The 22,577-nt window shown below is 39.3% G+C and overlaps 1 protein-coding gene and 1 long non-coding RNA gene across 4 annotated transcripts; both read left to right on the forward strand.

The window, feature by feature from the left end:
* The first annotated feature begins 333 nt into the window (after nt 1–333).
* Nucleotides 334–17,672, forward strand: LOC126619413 (uncharacterized). Of its 2 annotated transcripts, none has more exons than XR_007622049.1 (2): nt 334–345; nt 17,096–17,672. It is a non-coding gene; the product is annotated as an uncharacterized LOC126619413 (long non-coding RNA). The 2 variants fall into 2 exon arrangements; XR_007622050.1 differs by lacking the exon at nt 334–345 and adding an exon at nt 479–490.
* Nucleotides 13,667–15,190, forward strand: LOC126619410 (uncharacterized). Of its 2 annotated transcripts, none has more exons than XM_050287778.1 (3): nt 13,667–14,506; nt 14,631–14,702; nt 14,787–15,190. In XM_050287778.1, exons 1-3 carry the CDS (start codon nt 13,889–13,891, stop codon nt 14,790–14,792), a joined length of 696 nt encoding a protein of 231 aa, XP_050143735.1. In that variant the 5' UTR covers nt 13,667–13,888; the 3' UTR covers nt 14,793–15,190. The 2 variants fall into 2 exon arrangements, with proteins under 2 accessions (XP_050143735.1, XP_050143736.1); XM_050287779.1 differs by having other exon boundaries at nt 13,668–14,506; nt 14,631–14,697.
* Nucleotides 17,673–22,577: the final 4,905 nt, after the last annotated feature.

Genomic DNA, 22,577 nt, shown 5'->3' on the forward strand with positions numbered 1-22,577 from the left:
CATAAGTGCTCTTCTAGTTGAGTTGTCAAGCTTGAGGGTTTTTTATTATTTGTGAATGCTAGGAGTTCATATGTACAAGTGGTACCGCTCGTCTTCTGGTAGATGGAATGAATGGTGAGTTGCTTTCTTCACTTGGTTGGTGGTACGAATGTGAGTTCATTCATCACCTTTCATCACATTTCAGCACCTGGTTGATGGCACGAGGATGAGTTCCTTCTTCCCCTGGTTGGTGGCATGAATGGCAAGTTGCCAAATGATATTAGAGTACGGGTTGTACATTTCATCACCTGGTTGGTGGCATGAAGATGAGTTCATTCTTCACCTGGTTGGTGGCATGAGTGGCAAGTTACCAAATGATATTAGAGTACGGGTTGTACATTTCATCACCTAGTTTGTGGCATGAAGGAGAGTACGGGTTATACATTTCATCACCTGGTTGGTGGCATGAAGATGAGTTCCTTCTTCACCTGGTTGGTGGCATGAGTGGCAAGTTGCCAAATGATATTAGAGTAAGGTTGTACATTTCATCACCTGGTTGGTGGCATGAAGGAGAGTACGGGTTGTACATTTCATCACCTGGTTGGTGGCATGAAGATGAGTTCCTTCTTCACATTTCATCACTTGGTTGGTGAGAATAAGGGCAAGGTGTCTAGGCACATTATAGCAAGTGTTGAATGACATAAAGTATGTTGAACCCTTTCAAAACATAGTTGGCTTATGTATAAATGTGTTGGAATGTATGATTGAACGAATATACTGTGAAGCTGTTCGTTTATTTGTATAGTCTTGTTGACATATACTTAGACTTTGTTTCATGTTGGAAGCATTCATGTTGAAGCTTTGAACCCGAGTGTTTCATTGCTAGGAATGTAAGAGGATTAGGACCGAGTTGTCTAAATCACCTCTTTATTGAATTCATGCCAAATAGTCTTCGTTACATAGGATGCCGAACGGCTGAAGCTTAACACTTGTACAATGTAAGTTTACTTGTAATAGTACTTCAAGTGATCAGCGTTCCATGGATGGCCAAGGGTCTTGCCATCAGAGCTTTTAAGCTTGTAGAAGCCATGACGACTGATGCCAACAACTTCAAACGGTCCATCCCAATTTGGACTAAGTGTTCCTTCACTCAGGACTCTGTCGCAAAGTAATCTTTTCTTTAATACCCAATCCCCTACTTTGAAAGAACGAGGTTTGACCCTTGAGTCATAGTAGTTGGAGATGTGCTGCTTGTAAGCGACATTCCTCAAGTGAGCCTGGTTTCTGTGTTCCTTGACTAGATCTAAGTTGAGGGTAAGTTGTTTGTCATTTTCGCTTTGCACGTAGTTCTGAACTCGGAACGTTGCTTGCTCAAGCTTAACTGGGACAACTGCCTCTGTACCAAAGGCAAGTGAAAATGAGGTTTCTCCTGTTAATGTCCGATACGAAGTGCGGTATGACCAAAGAACTTGGGGTACAAATTCTGGCCAACAACATTTAACCTTGTTCAAGCTGGTTTTCAAAGTTCGCTTGATTATTTTGTTGTTAGCTTCAACTTGTCCATTAGACTGGGGATGAGCTGGGAAGGCAAAACATAAGTTGATGTTGAACTTAGAGTAGAACATCTTGAACTTATTGTTGTTGAACTGTCGCCCATTGTCAGTGACTATCGCATTAGGAATGCCGAATCTGCAAAAGATGTTCTTCCATACGAAGTCTTCTATTTTTGCCTTAGTAATGGTTGCCAAGGGGTCTACTTTGGCCCACTTTGTGAAGTAGTCAACTGCAACGATTGCATAGTGAACTTTGCCCTTCCCTGCAGGCATTGGGCCGATCAAATCAAGTCCCCATTGGGCGAAGGGCCAATGGCTGATCATAGGAGTGAGCGGCTCGGGAGGGGAGTGAGGAATAGTTACGTAGCGTTGACACTTATCACATGAGCAGGATATTCTGATGGCATCTTGGTGGAGTGTTGGCCAGTAATATCCTTGGCGAAAAGCCTTGTATGCTAGGGATCGAGATCCAGCATGATCTCCGCAAACTCCTTCATGTATTTTCAGAAGGGCAGTTTCCGCTTCTGCCCGCTTCTGCGGGCGTAAGGCATCTTAGGTATGGTAGGTTAAAACCTCGCTTGTAGAGTTGGTCATTAATGATCAAGTAACGTGTAGCCTTGTATCGAATTTTCTTAGCTTGGACTTTGTCATTTGGAAGGGTGCCATGAGTAAGGAATCTATAAATCGGGGTAATCCAATTATCCCCCTGTTGTAAGTTGCACACTTCCGCAGCCATGGTGCTTGGTGCTGCCTACAATTCAACCTGAATTTTTCTCCCAATCTTGTCTTCCACCGCTGAGGCGAGGCGAGTCAAAGCATCTGCATGACTGTTTACCGCTCGAGGAATTTGGGTGATTTGGTAGTGGAAGTGCTTGAGCAATAATTCTGTTTGTGTCAGATATGCTGCCATGGAGCTATCCTTAGCGTCAAAGTTGTTGGTGACCTGGTTAACCACCAATTAGGAGTCACTGAAGATATCAATTCGTTTAACCCCAAGGTGTTTGGCCAAACGTAAGCCTGCTAGGAGGGCTTCATATTCAGCTTCATTGTTCGACGCCTTGAATTTTAAACGAAGAGCATACTCTATTGCCACTTTGTCAGGGGTCGTAAAGACTAATCCTGCTCTACAACCCTGTTGATTGGACGAGCCATCAACATATAGGCTCCATGCTGGGGCTGTTGGTTCTGTTTTCTGAGCTTCTGAGGGTAATGAAACCACTTCTTTAGGCGTAGAAACAATGTCAACAGGATATGTGAAGTCGGCGATGAAGTCTGCCATTGCTTAGCCCTTCTCAGCTGGCTTTGGTTGGTAGGAGATGTCAAACTTGAAGGGAAATCTATGAGATTCATAGATGGGATTTCTAAATGACTATCATGCATATACAAATCAAATTTAATATACGAAAGCAGCGGAAGCATTTAAAACAAATTATCAAAGCTATAGTCATGCAAATCCCCTTCAAGGTTCATAGGTTTATATATAATGCATCAAATAAAAATTTAGAGAAAATAACAAAGTGAAGGTTTAGTCTTATATCTCTTGATCTAGACTTGAGACCAATGATGGACCACTTCCAAGCCCTTTGTTCCTTGAACTCCTTGAGCCTAGCTTCCCTCCTTGCCTCCTCCGCTTTGATAGAATGAGTGCTCCTAGGTTCTCTTCAAGTTTCCAAAGTAGGAAACCTCTAAAGATCCTCACCCACTAGTGTAGTGAGAAGGATGAAGGAATAACCAAATGGTGAAAGATATGTTAGTAAAATCACCCCAAGGTGGCCGGCCTTTGTGTAGTTCTTAGAGAGATATTCTTTTGCCTCTTTGTTGTTTTAACCACACAAAAAACCCTTATGAACAATATCTTATAAAGTTCCTTATATAGACAAAAGAAACCTAGTCAACAACTTTACTAAATATCTCACGCTTTCCACCTAAAGTGGCCGGCCCTCTTTGTGTTGTTTGGGCTTTGGGCTTTCATTTATTTCAAGTCATCCAATGCTTGAATAAAAGCCCAATGGGTTTAGGCCCAATGGGCCCAATTAAACCCGAACGTTTCTTTAAGCCCAAAACGATCTTTATCGCTTTTATGATTTCTTTAGACTTTCTAAATTAATCACAACACATAATTAATCCAATTAATTGTTTCCATCATCCATTAATTACTCACTACAATAGTGTATTGGTGAACAATCTTTTAGGTTCTAATTAGCAAGGCAGTGAGGTGATTGGCACCAATTCAATTGATTATATTTAATCCAATCACTTAGTGAATTAAAACTTCTTTTCAATTTACCTTTCTTCTTTGATGACTACATTTAATCATCTAGAAGAACTCACAAGCTATGAGTGACATCTAACCATATGTCATAGCTACCCAAGCTAATGTAGAAGTTCATTCGGAGAACCTATTCAGTTGGAATTACAATGTAATTCAATCCTTCTCTAAAACAATACTCTCAATCACATTACTAAGGTATGGATATATTATGTCAAACCCCTAATGTGATTATTCCTTCTTATATGATTCAATTGAGTCGTATAGGAACGCTTTCCTTTATTACGCTCGATACTTCGGCTGAAGATTCCCAAATCATATCTTAGAGTATTCTTCCTCTCTTATCGAAGATTAGAGATCCCTTGTTGCGCATACACTTGCCTTCGTGACTAAGTGGCTTAACCCCAATCATGCCGTGGACACCCGCGGATGGGATGACTTTGACACAATCAAAGATTAAGTACTTAGCCATAAGACAACGACGATGCCTCAGGTCAAAGGACTACTTACATTATTCCAACCATTAGAGTTACTTGCTTGACATGTGAGTAGACCTCCATGCAAGTACTCTCATTCGATTGCGTTCAGTGAACTCATTCCCTTAATGAGCACCTACATACTTGTCCTAGTGTCACAACACGAATGGAATGAGACTTTCCATCCTTCCATTTGAAGTGGACACAGTATGTACCGGTCTACGCATTGTCAGTGTCCCTCCGACAATCCAATGACCAGGAACCTTTTTGGACATTTGGTTATGTGAAGAAGGTCTCTGTAATCTAACATCATTAGATTACTTCTTTAATCGATCCATTGTCCATGGATACACTATTTAGGACACATATCGTTTATTGAGATAGTCCTAATTCGTGTCTTTGCCTTTTGATGTATAAGATTCATCTATACATCCATTCATTTGTCCTGAAAGGTTTCTTCCAAAGATTGACTTTCAGGGCATATTTCCAACAAAACTCACCCAATGTTATCGCCCATTTGATCATTCACCCGGAAGTGTCAGGACTTTGGAATATCTGTCGAAGAGGATGATTGGTAAGCACGATGATGGAGTGTGCTTGGAAGCAAAGTTCTAAAAGTCGCTAGGTGCTAGTCGGGTGGCGGGCTGGGGCCTAGCGCCTAGGCGGACTAGGCGGATTTAAGTAAATCTATCATATTTCATGTAAATAAGTGTCTGCTTCTACTTGAAATATATATAATTTCATCATAAACTACAAAATAGAATGCATATATATCATGAAGTATTGGAACATAATGAAAACATGTGAAATAAGGATATAATGTTTGTTCATTCAAGTATGCAACAAGTCTCTTACAATTTATTGGAAAAAAACAAAATGCAAAATGAAAGTTATGTATTTTCTGTCTAAGTGAGTTGCAACCTAGGCGGGTCTAGGCGGGTGCCTAGGCGGGCTAGGCGGGTGCCTAGGTGGTCTAGGCGGTGGGCTGGGGCCTAGGCATTAATCGGGGCGGTGGGCTGGGGCCTAGCGCCTAGGCGGGGATTTTTAGAACAGTGTTTGGAAGTAAGGGCGAAGTTTTCGAGCAGACATGACCAATGCTATAGCCAATTTCTCAATGTTGGAGTATCGTGTCTTCGCATCTTGTAAGGCTTTACTAGCGTAGTAGACAGACCGTTCAACATTACCATCATTTTGAATGAGAACGGAACTTACTGCTGAAGCCGATACCGACAAATAGATAATGAAAGTGTCACCAACCTCAGGTTTGGAGAGCAGATGGGCTTTACTCATGTAGTCTTTGAGGTTCTTGAATGCCTCAACATATTCATCAGTCAATGTAATGTATTTCTTACTTCCCTTAAGTGCTTTGAAGAAAGGAGCACATCTGTCTATGGCCTTAGAGATGAACCTAGTTAAGGCTGCCACCTTGCAAGTAAGGCTTTGGATGTCTTTTGAAGTTACCGGTTCCTTCATGTCGAGGATTACTTTGATCTTCTCGGGATTAGCCTCAATGCCTCGTTGGCTTATCATGAAGCCTAAGAATTTGCCAAAGCCTACGCCGAAGGCACATTTGTTAAGGTTCAACCTCATTCGATACCTCTTCAGAATGGTGAAAGTTTCAGATAAGTTGGTGATGTGTTGATCAGCATGTTTGCTCTTGACTAGCATATCATCAACGTAAACTTCCATGCTCTTCCCAATCTGTTCGGCAAACATTGAATTGACCAGTCTCTGATAAGTCGCTCCTGCATTCTTTAGGCCGAATGGCATGACTTTATAGCAATATAGTCCCCCGTCAGTAGTAAAGGTTGTGTGTTCTTGGTCCGGAGGGTTCATGTGGATTTGGTTGTATCCTGAGTAAGCCTCCATGAAGCTCAGGAGTTCACACCCTGCTGTAGAGTCTATAAGTCTGTCTATGAGAGTAAGAGGAAGCTATCATTTAGGCATCCTTTGTTTAGGTTGGTGTAATCGACACATATTCTCCACAAGACTTTTTGGAGCACAAGATTTTCCTTGGTCGGATTCTTCTTAACAAGGACAACATTTGCTACCCACGTTGGATAATTGACTTCGCGAACGAAGCCTATGCCTTTGAGTTTTTCAACTTCTGCCTTCATTGCCTCGTACCGTTCAGTGTCATAGGATTTTCGCTTCTGTCTCACTGGCTTGGTCTTGGGGTCAATACTTAAACGATGACAGATGTTATCAGGAGAGATGTTTGGCATGTCCTCGTATAACCAGGCGAAGACCTCAGTGTTCTCTTGCAAAAAATAGATCAATGCCAACCGAATGGGTGGTAACAAGGTGGTGTCAATCTTCACCATGCAATCCGGATAATCTTTTGAGATAGAGACCTTCTCCAACTCTTTAGCGGGTTTTGCTTGCTGGATGAAAGAGTCATCTCGAGGATCGTCAAGTTGACTATTGCCACCGTGAAGATCCAAGTTGGCTTCGTCTGGGCTGGTCTTTATGACTTGGTCATGTATAGAAAGGATTTCCTTGGGCACATGCAGGTGTTGTTGCTTGACCGAAGTGTTGTAACATGATCGTGCACTAAGTTGATCTCCTCTGATGTAACCATTGTCATAGAAGGTTGGAAATTTCATCAACAACATATGTGTGGATACCATGGCCTTGAGATCATTGATGCATGTGCGTCCCAAGATAACATTGTATGCCGTTGGGCAATCAACCACTAGGAAGTTAGTGGTAATAGTAGTTGTGTAATGGCCTATACCAATGGTGAAAGGTAAGTGTATGCTCCCCAAAGGTTGCACGATATCACCGAAAAAGCTTATCAGATGGGAAATCGAGCGATCGAGCAAATGTTCAGCTACATTAAGTGCCCTGAAAGCTTCGGCAAACATGATATTGACCGAAGCCCCCGTGTCTACCAGGATTCGTCGTACTTCAAAGTTGGCTATGTGAGCTTCCACGACCAGTGGGTCGTTGTGAGTGTAGATAATATCTCTTTCTTCCTCAAGGTAGAAACATATTGGATCCCAGTTAGGCTTTTGATGCTTGCATCCCCTGATGTCCTTCACATGAAACACTTGGTGGCCAGACTTTAGAGCTCGTTCACTATTTTTCATGGCCCTATTGGAAGATTTAGATATGGGTATGCCACCACTTATGAAATATATCACATTCACTTGGCGTTGGTTACGGTTACCCCTTTTAGGGTGAAGGAGGAATTAATCAATTTTTCCTTCACGTGCCAAAGCTTCAATATGATCACGAAATGTGATACACTTCTCGCCGTCATGGCCGTTATACTCGTGGTAGCAGCAAAACATGCCCGTGCTCTTCGTGAACTTGTAATCCGGGTGCCTCGGCTTTGGCTTCGGTATCAGGTGTGCTATGTCGGGGTAAATGGCTACGCATGTGGCGTTCAAAGGTGTGTATGCCTCATACCTCGGGGTAGGGGCTGTCCTGATACGTGCTTGACCCATTGTGTTGACTGTCTGGGGTCAGGGATTATCGTGGTGATACTCTTGGTTATCGCGGTAGTGTCCCTTACTCATTTTACTAAAATGAGACTGGTGAGGATGGAAATCTTTCATTTTGCCCTGAGATTGATATGTTTGTTGACTTGGCAAAGTATTAAGTAAGGCAGGGGGAAGCACCGCTGCCGTTTGGAAGGTCGAGGTCTTCTCATTTAGTTGGATCTAGCTTCTACTACCTACTTGCTGATAAGGGGTGGCTGTGAGGGGTTTCCATTGATATGTCCTTGCCTCGGCGGATGCATGGTTATAAGCATGTACCATCACCTCAGAGTAAGTCTTCCAAGTGCTGGCATTGATCATGTACTTGAAGAAACAATCACGTAGGCCTGCCGTGAAGGCCTTGAGGGCGGTCTTGTCATCTACCTCAGCACAGCGAGAATACTCATGGCTGAAGCGACCGGCATACTCTCGTAGTGACTCGTCCGGCTTCTGGCGAATAGTGTACAAGTCATTTGCAGAATGCAAGCGATCGGTCTGGAAAATGCGTTGAGAAACAAACAGTTTCCTCAATTCCTCAAATGAGTCTATCGTCTCGGGTGGAAGACGGCAATACTAGTTTAAAGCTCCGCCAGAGAGGGTGGAGGGGAAGAGAAGACATCGTTCTTCGTCGGTATGCATCCGGTATGCCATAGTGGACTCAAAAGAGGTTAAAGTGTTCAATCGGGTCCTCCTTTTCAGTATAGAGTTGTAAACCAAGCTTTTGTTTTGTCTTTGCTTGAAGGGGGTGTCGAGGATCCTCCTTGTGAGAGGGTCAGGCCTGGGTTGGTTCCAATCAGGTATCTCGGTCTAACGTTCGGCCTTTAACTTGTTTACTTCCTCAATGAGCTGTAGGATAAGGGGGTCCTAAGTGGAGTCATGTATCACTGGGATTTTCTTTCGTAAGTCTCCATCGCCTCTTGAAAGTAGGAAAGTTTGAGCAAAAGCATGTGATTTTTCCTTGGACTCGCCGTACTGACTTCTAGGGTGAGTCTGTCGGAATACCTCAAAGTCCCATGTACCTTCATGTTCCTCTGGGACCTGTCGTTCCTTCCTTAGATTGGCAGCTGGTCTAGGTCGTTGGAGTGGACCGAGTCTTTCAGAAACCCTTGGGTCATTGATCTTCGAGCATATGTGAAGGGGATTCTCTCGACATTGCTTTAGGAAGTCTCGGCAGTCACGATAAACGGTTTTCGATCCTTCCAACCCTTCTGCTAGGAGGTGTCTTCCTCCACTTCTCCTTCTTCGGGTCGAAGCAGCTGGGTTGAGAAATGTCTCATGTTGATCAATGTTTTCATGATTAGCTCGCTCTTCATCAAGGATACTCATGTCAAAGGAAGGTGACTTTCCGTGTTTGAGGGCACCCAAATGATGGTTGATGTCCACAGGGGCAACAAGCTCGCGTGTTTGAGTATGCCTAGTTTCGTGGAGCGTCTTAAATAGCTTATCATACTGCTCTTGAATGACCTTATTCTTCATTGCTATCTTGTTGTTCTGAGCTTCTAGCTCATCGACTTTAGGTTGAAGAGCAAACCTATTTCCTTCATTCTTTCGTTGCTTCGCACTAGGTGCAAGAGGGGTATTTTTCTGTGTGTTGTGGCTTCTTTCGCTCCCCATGTAGGAGAGGGATGCCTGGTCAAAAGAGAGTGTACGAATGGTGGAAACCAGCTTAACAAAGCTGAAGAGAGTGAGAATAAGTGTCGTTCCCACAGACAGGGCCAAATGTTGATGCACAAAATTAGTGGGGATTTTGGTACAACAGAAAGTGTTAAGTTTGTGACCTTCGCTAGATTGCTCCGGTCACTAGTATGGATAAGTATATAAATGGATAGGGACAGGGAAGCAAACACAAAATGTACGTGGTTCACCCAGATTGGCTATGTCCACGGAGTAGAGGAGTTCTCATTAATTATGAATGGTTTACACAAGTACATAGGTTCAAGCTCTCCTTTAGTGAGTACTAATGAATGATTTAGTACAAATGACATTAGGAAATATTGTGAGAGAATGATATCTATTTATAGAATAGAGTTTCTAGTTTCATTCTAACATTGACATGTGTCGTGTTGTGATTGACTTTTGATGTTGACACTTGTCGCGCTATGATTGGCTTCTGATGTCGACATGTGTCGCGCTGTGATTGGTCTCCTGGTTTGAGGGAAACTCTTCTGGGTCATTGACGGTATAACGTTGACCGGTGCTTAGTAGTTTCGGGATTAGTCAAGTATGGTACAAACATCAGCGTTTCCGTCCCTCCTATTTCGCACGGCTATTCGACGGCGAAGTATCTGTGAATGGACCCCTTCTAAAATGCATGTTTTAATTGCTAGAAATACATACATGAAAAACATGATTTAATGGTTACGTTTTATAAAATGTTTATGAGTAAATTGGTTTTACGCTTATTGTTTTTTAATGCTTTACTAGATTTCACTGAGATATTTATGAACATCATTTATGATTTGTTGTTTAAGATATTGAACTTCGATGAGATATATTTTGGAAAGATTATGTGCAATGAGTTTTGTGCTTATCTGATGGTCACTATATATGCCTACGGGCAAATGTTATCTATATATGACTTCGGTCGGGTGATGTAGGGGCGTACGGGTCGAATGAAGGCCTTCGGGCGAATGAAATGTTCTATATGCCTTCGGGCAATACTGATACCACTACTTCGCACACTATATATAATATATGTTTACGAAGGATTTATGACATGCTAGGATTTTCAGAAAACCTATTACATATTATGCTATTGAGTTTTCATAAACTTTGGGGGTTAGTATGTTGAGAAATAACTATTTTAGTATTACTTATATATCAACTCGGTCCACTCATGTTTTGTTTTGCGCCCCCTCAGAACTTAGAATCTAGACGTACAATCCCAAAGTCAAGGCATTTCCGCATCGGTATCTTCGAGTCCTCTCGGTGTATGATCCATCCTTTTTTTCATTCAGTTTTATATTATTCATTTTTAGTGTCTCGGTTTAGTTGTATGCTTTGAACATGTTCCATAAATGCATATTTATTATAATTAAATTTACAAGTTTTATTTATGTCGGTTAATTGTTCTTAGTTCTCATGCATCCTAATATGGCTTTGTCACCTTCGGGTGTCGGCCAGCACGTGCCTACCTTGGTGTTGAGTGAATATCAGGGTCGGGCGTGTCAATGACACTCTCCTTTTTCGATGTTGAACCACCACAAAGGCACTTTAACGACACTACAAAGACATTGAGTTCTTGGCAAGGTTGATTTCAACAGTGTGAAAGTCAGGTGAGAATTAGAGTAAGTGCGGTTTTGCCTTGGTTCGGCGTTAAGCTCTAGTTTTGTTTTTCCTTATGCACAACATCCAATCCATTTTTATTAATATCAATAGCCACTATACAGTCTAACTAATTATAGCAAACAATAGCAGTTAAATTTTTTAAGAATCGAACCCGCTCTTATACTAAATTGGAAAACATAGTATGTAGAACAAATGAATCTACGGAATACCAAACTAGGTATTGGTTTGGTACTAAGGCGCCTTTATAAAAAGTGGGTACCAATAAAAACTGAGCTCAAAAAGGTGTTTGGTAAACACTTAAAAACATCTTATTTTCACAGTTTTTGATGAAAAAAAAATTGAAAACGTGAAGCAGCATAAATGTTGGATTATGATTTCATGTTAAACGTTGGATTATATGTTTAATATAAAGTTTATAAATATTTTTCTTTTAAAAATAAAGCATATTTAGTAATTCACATACACAGCTGTTTTACATAAAAGTTTACCAAACATTATAATACTTTTTTTTTTCCAAAAGCACTTTTACAAAAAAGTTTACCAAACACTCTGCAGCTTTATTTCACAGTTGCTTATTCTCACAACACAGCAGAAATAATTTTTTTTCAAAGCACAGTAATACCAAACCAACTCTAGGAGTACCCTTTTATTATCTAAAAGCAACAAAAACTAAAAAATTGTCAATAAAGCTACATAACTCAAATAAGCTAAATCTTGCCACAAAAATTATCCCAACCAATTTACAAACATTCTATTTATAAAGATTTAACTTAATTCTAGGGGTGTGATATCCACACACCCCATTTTACTTCTCACACACCCTTCTAATTTTCGACCGTCGGATCGGATGAATTGAAGAAAATCAACGGACAAAAATTAACAAGGGGTGTGTGAGAAGTAATTTGGAGTGTGTGTATAGCACACCCCTAATTCTAATAGGCAGGAACCTAAATCCCCATCTTACAAGAAAACACAGAGACATGAATGCTAAAAATACCATTACACATTAATAAACTAAATTAGTAACTAAGAGTATGTTTAGAAGTGCTTTTAAAATGATCCAAAGCGCTATTGGAACCAATCCTTAGTAAAAATGCAAGTGGATCCTAGAAAAACACTTGAAGTGTTTCCTGCAAAAAAACATATAAATCGTAACCGGTGCTTTTTCCAAAATACACACTTGCCCAAGTAAGTTTTTAGTCATTTTAAAATAATTCAAAGTTGACTTTTTAAATAAACCTCAATAAGACGGACTAAGATTGTCTCCTCTCCTCTTTTCATCCCCTTCCCTCCCCTCATCTCAAATAAGATAAAAGGAGAGAGGAAAAGAAAAAAGAGGGAGATAATCCTATTCCCAATAAGACACGGGGGCGTTTGTTTGCTCTCACTAAGTGGGATTGGACTGGACTGGACTAGCTGTTAGTCCAATACTGTGTTTGTTTCATGCTGGGACTAACATTAATGAGACTAAAGGGGACTAGCATAGACAAAACCCTTCACTAAGAGGTCTTAGCGAGACCCCCCAATAACCATGGGACTAGCTAAGACTATCCTCTCTCGTCCTCGTCATGCTCAACAACCACTCCCGATAGACTCCTCGTCATTTCCGGTCACCTAGATCATAATAAAATATTAATAATTTATATATTAAATAATATAATATTAGAATTTGTTATTATCTAGCTTCTTAGTCCAACACTACACTAAACGTTTCACTAAGTTAGTCCAGTTTAATCTTTGAAGCCAGTTCAATCCGAAATACTCTAGCGCAACAAACGCCTCCATCATCACGTTACTACGAAAGCCCAACATGAACGGGAGCAAAATATATAACTCGCAGACAGATAGTGACCCATCATCACCTTCAATTATATTCTCATATGATCACATACACCGTCCGATTAACCGTCGACCTTTTTACGCTTAAAGATGTTGTACACTGACTGCGAAACCCACCTCCCCAAGGACCCCAACCCAATAGGTCAAAACGTACAACAAAAAGAAGCAGGATATTAAACGGTCCAACCTGGTCCATAATCAGAAACAAAAGAAATAAAAGAAATAAAGAATATTTGTCAGCCATCAATTTCTCTTATTACTTTAATTTTAATTAATTACTTTACTGAAATTTGTAAGTAGTCAATTTTCCTTTAAAATTAACTTTAGCTGATTATCTTTTTAAAAATTTATAAATACCCAATTATCCCCTAGTGTTAGATTTTAAAATTTTCATCTATCTAATTTTTATTCTTTTTGACCCCCAAAATTTATTATGCGTTATTCGTGTGATAAAAATGGATGAGAAATTAGATAAAAAAATTTAAAGCCTAGCAACAGAAGAAAATTGGTTATTTATAAAAGTTTAAAGGGGGTAATTAGGTAAAATTAAAATTGAAAGAAAATATTAGCTAATAAAAAAGTTCGAAGGATATTCGGCTAAAGTTAAAGTTCACGAGAAAATGACAGCTTTTCGAAACAAAGAAACAAATATGCCATAAATAAATAAATTAAAAAGCAAGGGTAAAATAGTAAATAAAAAACCGTAACGCCGTAGAGGGTAGAAAGACCACAGCCCCTTGGTTTTCCGTCTCCGTACTGTATTTGTAGTAGTCCGACCATTAAAAGGAAAGCCTCCCACCTCTCCTCTCCTCACATCACAAATAACCTACTCTCGCTCACTCTCTCCTCCTCCTTCACTTTCTCTCTCTAAAAACTTGAAGCACAAGCATAAACTGATAAAGGATTGATGGATAGATAGATACAGTTTGGTGTGTATGTATAGCCGGCTTGTTGGTTTGAAACTCTGAAGGCTTTAGCTCTGCGTGTTGATCAGGAATAATGGCGACAGCGCCAGTGAAGCCGCCGCTGCACAACTTCCCGCTCACATTCTTGAAATGGGGGACTAAGAACGCCACCGCCAACAACCACAACCGCTACCGCCGACCCGCCTCCGCTGAACCAGCCTCCGAGCCCGACTCCGAATCCGACCGCCACAACCGGGTCGGGTCCTCCCGGGCCGATCGCCGCCGATTATCGCTGATCTCGTGCTCGGAAAACAAGCGCCGCAGGAGCGAGGAGAGGGAGAGCGATCAAGAGGAGGAGGAAGCTGAGGTGCTACTTCAGAAGCCCTGGAATTTGAGGCCCAGGAGACCTCCCGCGACGGCGTCGTTTCAAAAGGCGAGTGGCCCTAACGCCGCGGTTGGTGCGAACCGGGAAGGGCAGGAACCTGAAGGGCCGAACAGAAGTCAGAGCGAGATGATGCAGCAGCAGCAGCCGAAGTCGATGAGGTTGAGGGGTTTGGCGGAGGGGCAAAGTGTGGAGAAGAAGAAGGAGAAGAGCAAGTTCTGGATCGCTTTGTCGAAGGAGGAGATTGAAGAGGACGTGTTCGTGATGACCGGGTCGAGGCCTTCCAGAAGGCCCAAGAAGCGACCCAAGAATGTTCAGAAGCAGCTCGATGTACGTCCACTTTGCTCTTTCCTCCTTATATTTTATTGTTCCGTGTTTTTTTTTTAATTTAACATGAATTTTGTTTTATTTTATGAAATTTTGTAATTTATTTGTGGGATGCATGAATTTGCAGAGTATCTTTCCTGGGTTGTGGCTGGTTGGTGTTACTGCTGATGCTTATAAGTCTGCTGATTCTCCATGTAAGGTTATCTCTTTCTCTCTGAGTTTCTGCAAATTCATGTTTTTGTGAGGTTTTTGTTGCTAATGGATAGTTTGGTTTTTGTTGCAGAGGTAGATTTGTATGGTGACCTGAAGATTATGATTGTCTCGAAACTTCGTAAATGGAAATTGCTGCTGCAGCTGTAGAGTGGAAGCCTCAATTTTTGAGGTATAATGCGCTCAACTTTTACAGAAGAAGAATTGGCATTTACCCTATACAAGGCAGAACAAAAATCTATGAGAGGGGAAAAAGCAGAGAGGATATCTAATTTCCCTTTTTTAATGTCTAGTTTGATTTTTTTCTGGCCTTATTGTATTGCTCATTAGGAACAGGATGCAGGGTAAATCTAGTTGCTTTATATGGAAGTAGGTCTAATATGTAAAAATATATGGAGTTTCTATATATGTACATGATATAGCGTCAAGTTCAGACCTTTCTCTTGTTAATGGTATTAATCGATTAGGCTTGTCGGAGATTCGTTGTGCTTTCGTTCATTTTTTGAATGATTCTGATTGTTTGATTTGTAAAGTTTGACAGGCTTCCCTACATCGTTGTTGGGGGGGGAGGTTTTGCATTGTCTTGCACAAACTGTTTTTCAATACAGGGTTTATTGACTGCATGCTTCCTTGTTCTGGAAGAGCTCATCAGTTCAACTGACTGACAAGGCGAACCTTTTCTGAGGTTGAATGTAGTGTTTCCCTGCATCTGCATGTTTCATCCTTTTAACTTTTCTTTTTCATGTTAATCATATTGATGCTTGTGCCCGTGGTAAGTTTTGCATAAGGCATGTCAATAGGTTATACATATAGGTTTGCGCATTTAATATTGAGGCATGTGGGATACTATAGATGTTCCTATTGTGCATGAATATAAATTTTGCGCTTGTATGGATAATTTGATAATTCGATTCCTTCTTTAATGGTATTAATGAATTTAAAGATATATCTTATTTTGCTTCAAGGTTAGGATACTTTTTAGTATATCCAAACCAGCGTAATTAGTGAATGCTAATCATTCTCAACTTCCTGTCAGTCTCACATTTTCTGTCTGATGGTAAATCTCTGGTGTTCATGATTTCTGCCACTTTTCTTAGCCATAATCTGTTCTCTCTAGCTTCCTGGCTGTTAATAGGTCAGAATAGTCAAAGTGTTAACGTCCATGTTATTCCTTCCCTCCTCCAAGTACAAAAGGAATTTAGGGGAATTTGATCGGTTGCACATAAAAGCGGTGTTTAAATAGGCTTTGGGTTCAACTGTTTGACATAATAATGTTACCTTTATTCTTCTTTTATGTAGCTTGTCTTCTATCCTTTGTTATATTCTCATGTTATAAAAGCATTGCCTTTTAGTTGCTGCTCTTTCATAATTTCAGTCTGGTTGGTGCTTGAAGTCCCATTTTGTATTTTCTCTTTTATTTTTCCTTGTGCTATTTTCAATTTGTTCTTAAAGTTCCTTTGTCATTTTGTCATAAAGACTGTTGGTAAAACCAATTTCTGAACGGTAAAGGCACTTGTGTTTTATTTACTTGTTTTCTGTCATTTGATATGCTATTCCTACTGATTAGCAACGGCTTGGTATTAATACTTCTTCTATGACTACAAAGTGTTTGACATTTATTTTCTGCTTCACAGTCAGGATGGAAGTCAGCTTAGCTGCTTCTTCAAGTTGAAATTGGTACAAATTGTTTTGCTGTGTGTGACAGGTTTCACATCATAACAATTCCATCAAACCTTCGGAATCAAATGTTTTCCTTTGCTGTTGTTCTTTGTGGCTGAAGCCTCACAGGGTGTTTGTCTATTGTTAAAATAGTTGAACAAGTGTTCTTATTCCTGTGCCAGCTCTGGTAAGCTTGCCTTCATTTCAAAGGTAGTATGATCGAAAAGTTAATCAGGTAGCAGATTATGCAAATCGTTTTAAGCACCATGCTGTTTATTGTGTGAATTGTTGGCTTGAGCTCTGTTCTGGAATAGCACGAGTTGTTCTTCGAGGAAGATAATAGATCTCGAAACTCCACGATCTTGGATAACTTGATCTTTTGTTTCCTTTTCCTTTTCAACTACTCCTTTATGTGTCAAACTGTGATTTGCATATAAAGAGAGTATAATTCGGTTTTATTGGGTGTTTTCTTCGGTTCGTTTTTGAGACAAATATGAACATTGAATTCCTGGTTGCTATTTTCTGAGTTTCTCTTGGTTATTGATGGCCCAATAGAGGAAGAGGTTGCTTGCTTGCCTATCTATGGCTGTGCCTGAAACGTGACGATACCAACTTGAATGGAACAAAAGGATGCATGATGATATACATGTCTGAGTAGAGGCATAATTTTTTTTATATTCACCAAATGATGTGTTGGCAAGTGTCTTCGCCCATAAGCGGTAGGTCTCGGGTTCGAGACTTGGGAGCAGCCTCTCCATAAATGGGGGTAAGGCTAGCCGACATTCACCTTTCCCAGACCCTGCGTAAAGCGGGAGCCTTGTGCACTGGGTACGACCAAATGATGTGTCCGAGTCTTGTTAAAAGTAAACGAGGTCTAAGGATGCCCCGGATATTAATAAATGATACGGTGTGACGTTATTTGGTGAACAAATTTGGTGTGCGTAGTATTACTCCGAGAGATATTTTGGGCCATTGCTAGATGAAAATCAAGTTGCGGCTTTAAACGGTACAACTTGAAGTGGCACTTTAGAGTTTAGACGTTTCAAATTGGAGGAACAAGTCACCAGGAGTTCATTGCAAGCAATGCAACTTGACCACGGCCCTAACAGGTTTACCTCCCATACATTGATTTGACTCGTACCATTCCCTAGCAAATTGTAGAATAATATACTTACATGTATTTAATATAATTACCATTTTGACAGTCATATGCTAATTATATTAATACATATATTTAACTTGTATTATATTTGACCGGTATATTGTAACTGTAGTAAATATATGTAAGTATTGTAGCCAATCCTGAAATTGATATTAGGAAGCTCAAAACTAGGATTAAACACACGATTGAGTTGTAGAATGCAATACCACCTCGGCAACTTGACATAATATATTACTACTTATAAATAAAGGAAAACTAATGAAAAGGGCTTGAAAACTTTGAGTTTTAATGATAAGGACAAAATAAAGGGTAAAGTGAATAGTACCAGGATTGACTTTTTAGTGTAAAAATGTGGTTTTTCGTTAAAGTGAACAGTACCACGTGCTTTTCGTTAAAGTTCCCTATAAATAAATGGTTCCATTATTAATAACATTAATATCTTTTGTAATAGAAGCCAACATAATATTGAGGTAGTTAAGTTGAGACGATATTGAAGTGATTCGTGTGGTGCGCTAATCCGACCGTGAAATCTTGAGAGATTGTACCTCCATTTCCAACATTCCAAGGCAATTTATGGAGGAAAATACGCTTTAAAGAAAGAGCATAGGAAAATAGTGCGCAATGCCGCGTAGAGGTAGGGGTCTACGGCAAGACCTCTAGAGGATTTGCTTGACATTCCAATGTTTCAGACTTGGAGGACGGGACAACAACGATTAGGGGCCTTTTGTGGAATAGATGGGATTGGGCTTTAGAGATATGATTGGATCGGTCAGGATTTGTAAGATAAAATCTGTAACTCATATATAAAGGTAAGTTAGATAACTCATTCTATTGTGGATTCATAACTCATTATGTCCATCTCACAGTCTGACGCTATTGGCCTCAAGTCCATTTTAATTGGTCACAACCTATCCCAACCAGCCCACTAAGTGGTAGTGTTATTTTGATTCATGAAGAAACAACTCATTAAGGCCTTGTTTAATAGAGAGGACTATATAGACAGGACTATCCACTATATTGAAGGCATTTTGAAATAAGAAGTGGAAGAGAATTGCTGGCGAATTCGATAGCAAACTAAGTTGCCCATTGTGTGGTTTAGCTGAACTCCTCCCCTTAGTGTAAAAATATCGATGTACTAAAAAAAGAAGTGGAAGAGAACTTCCATATTTTGTCTAAGTTAAAGGTTACTCACGAAGAAAAGATACTAGACCCCACCAAAATAATAGGATTAAAAGAGACAACTTTTCTTCATAAATAATCTTCAACTTGGACAAAATAAAAAATTTGTCAACCACTGCTCCCTTTAAAATGTTTTCAATACAATGAATAGTATCCAAACTAATCCTCTTTATGGGACGAAGTTTAAGGATTCGTAATTTTGAAGTTTGCATAGAAAATAACTTATTTTGAACAACTTGTGAAAATATAATGATTCTGACTCCCATAACAATTCCTTCTTAGTCATTATAGATTCATAACACATCTTCCTGCATTTCAAGTTTGTGTTAGCACTTGGTTGATCACTTCTTTCTTTTTTTTTATCAATAATAATAATTATAATAATAAGCGGAGGAAGTGGATTCGAAACTATTATAATAATTTAGGAGAGGTGAGAGTTCCGAACCCATAATGCATAAGTGAAAACTTAACACCCTACCCACTAAGATATTAAATCACATGCGTTTGTGGTTGATAACTTGATGCTCTTATTATATTTTCAAGTGTGGTTTCAATATATCAAGTGCCCTCATAACATAATAAATTTGTAAATTAAAATTTTTCACTATACATAAAAGGTTTATGTGCTCAATTTTTTTTTTCCTCCAGTATCACTTATATATAAAATAAAATAAAAGTGCATTTGAAATAATTCCTTGACTTGTCTTGCACTCAATCAAAAATGAATATTGAAAAGTTCTAATGAAAGACTTTGGGTTTTTAAAAAAGAACAAATAACTTCATAAATTAAGAAGAAGAAGAGCAACACATCAATATGATTAGGCAAAATAGTTAACCAATTGAAACATTACTCATAACCCTAATCCTAATATTTAAGCACGACCTAGTTAAGTGACCTCACCTAATACCGGCCTAAAATTTTGGCCAGAAGTTAAAACTTCCCCTAAAATCTCTTCCAAACGTAACCTAACTCTTTCTTCGGCATGGGAGAGTTCAAGTTAGGACTCCACACTTGTGTGGATGACGCCCAAATACAAAACCATCGTTATATTTTACATGTAATGGATAAGTACAATTCTTCTAGATAAATTATCGTAAATTTCACTAATGTAGAACTAACATTTCACTCGAAACTTGGCGTTTTCTTTATTTTGGTTCTACTTCTACCACAGAAAATTCACGATTTTCCTGACCAAATTAATAATAAATGACATGAGAATTAAGATAAATATTGAAAGCAAATCGGCAAAAGTCGCACAGTTGCAAGTTCAAGAGGAAAGTGAGATTTTCATCCAAACGCGTGCCACATAAACGAAAAAAAATCAAATTTTCTTTACACTCGGGCCAAAAAGTAAATTTACAAGGTCCCGAAGGCCAAAAAATATGCACAGATGAATAGCCATAGGCCTACCCATTCCGGCCCAGTTACATTGGATCTTCAACAGAATTATGGCTAATTGGCTATAGCTCATAAGAAAATAGCAACCATTTTTCTCTACATAAAGCGTGTCTGACACAAAAGCGCTTCCATAAGCAAAAGTGCTTTTCTTATTTTTAGGGTTATAAACGTAATCCTCTCAATTTTCACTCGTGGATTGAATTAATTCTTTTAACTCTTAATCATACATTTAGCATCCATAAAATGTATTACGATTTTTGTATAATCAAACACAATCTTCTGTTTTAGGTTTGAAGGCTCGATAATACCTCTATACTAAAATGATTCTAGGATTTATCATGATAAGTTTAACGGAGTAAGAATTTTATGCATAGGAAGGCGGATAGGTAGACCATAAAAGGAGTAATGAATAACGTAAATCTTAGGTAAACCAAGAAATAATCATGCAAGAGAAATGCTAATGAAACTCTCTCAAAGGAAACTCTCCATGGACTCTCCGCCGACTCATGTGTTTTTGCATAATGTTTTATAATGTTGGTACAAGAAGTATGCCAAAAATATGAGGTGGTGGAGAGAGTTTATAGATGATCCCACTTTGAAGAGTCTCCATAGACTTCTCATCATACAATGCAAGGAGTAGAAGGCTTGGTGATCAACGTTAAATTATGCTACTTTTTTCAAATGAGAAAAGCTCATCATACCAGCTTAAGATTGATTAATTAGTTATAATAATGCAAGTAGACCACGTTTATGCTGAGATTAAAGCTCATTATCTCAACGTTTTAGGAAGCATGCTTACAAGGACGGAGGAACCCTAGAATTTATAAAAAGGGCCAAATTCCATTTGTTTATTCCACTTGGTCGCTCTCATGCTTCCAACCAAGCAAAATTAGGTTGCTTCCTAATCATTATTACCATTTTTTAACTAAATCTAATCCCTTTAATAATTAACTTCGATGTGGGACTTCTTCCAGAGATTTTCAATCTCTCTTATATATTAATAATATAATTCTCTAATTAAAAATGCTAAGCAGATTGTTTTAGAAGTGAAATTCTTCGTAGACTTTTTGTCATTTCATGTTTTTAGCATAATATCTATGTTAATATTATAAAATATTTTGCCAAAAATACGATATGACGAAAAGTGTATGGAAATGCCACTTTGAGAAAGTCTTCTCGGCGTCTCTCTTCTTTGATTGAACACTTTCATCATTTGAAGTATTGACATAATTGAGTTGGAGAGCAAATTATAATTCATCAAAAGATTAATTAGTCTCAACTCAATCTAGTACCAAAAATAAAATAAAATAGATATAAATTTCAAATGATTAAACTACGATAGCCTAATATCCTCTGTAATACCCAATTATCATATAAACCCCACCAACAAAACATGCTTTTCCAAACACAATCTTGATAAAATCATACCCACTTTTCACTTTTCCAAAAGTGGCCCTTATTTATGCACCGGGACCACCACTCAATCAAATTAAACATGGGTATATTAGTCAATGCATCTCTGTAGTAGCACTTCAGATTATGAAATTTGGATGCACGTGCAGCCCGAACCGAATCATTGATAAACGGAAAAACTGAATTAAGCAACGATTCGTCCAACAGCTTAATCACATGGTGACCAGCTTAGCAGGCCAGAGAACCAGACACGTAGGACCCACCCTAAAATGCCCAACAAAGTTAGGCCACCTTTATCGGCCGCGGTCGCACGTGCAACATCCGACGGCTTCAAGAAGGTGAGGGGAAGGCATGAAGGGCATAGTTGGGATATTAAAAAATTTGAGGCCAAATCATTTGAAGGGTGATAAGGTATTTGACCGTTGACTAGATCAGCAAAGACATGGTAAGTTTGACCGGAAGTACACGTGTGGGTTGGCCAGTATACATGTGTGCTTTGCTATCCGTCGGCTTCATAGAAAACGGTGCACCACAGAAGATCCACATAAGAGGTAATAATGGAAGAGCAAATTGGTTAGAAAGGAATAAGGATTAGGAAACTCCAAGCCTCCAAATGAAATAGTGTCATCCAATCGTGAGGTGTGCTCTATTATATTCCATTGTGCCTTTTTTTTATAGTAGTAAGGAATGTTAATTCCTTACCCTAATAGGATTACAACTCTAATAGGATAATATCTAGTCTAAAGGTGCATCGTTAAAACCTAGTTAGGTAGCAAAAACCTAGTGGGAAAAATGCTCCTAATCATAGGAAAAAAGAGTACATTAAGATCAAGTGAGTATACTTCTGGATACTCTCCCTGAGTTTGACAGAAATTCTAAATCAGAACTACAAGCATTGCATACCAATAGTTAGGCATACCAATTTCTCATACAAGTTTCTGGAAGGTTGACTTCGGCAGTAACGTCATGTTGAGGTCGACAAGGTTGTCTGGGATCGGCTTGAATGCCTTTAAATCTTCTGATGCTTTATTGAAGTGATGTAGACGCAATAT

This window comes from Malus sylvestris, chromosome 4 (genome assembly GCF_916048215.2).
Source record: "Malus sylvestris chromosome 4, drMalSylv7.2, whole genome shotgun sequence".
Lineage (NCBI taxonomy): Eukaryota > Viridiplantae > Streptophyta > Magnoliopsida > Rosales > Rosaceae > Malus > Malus sylvestris.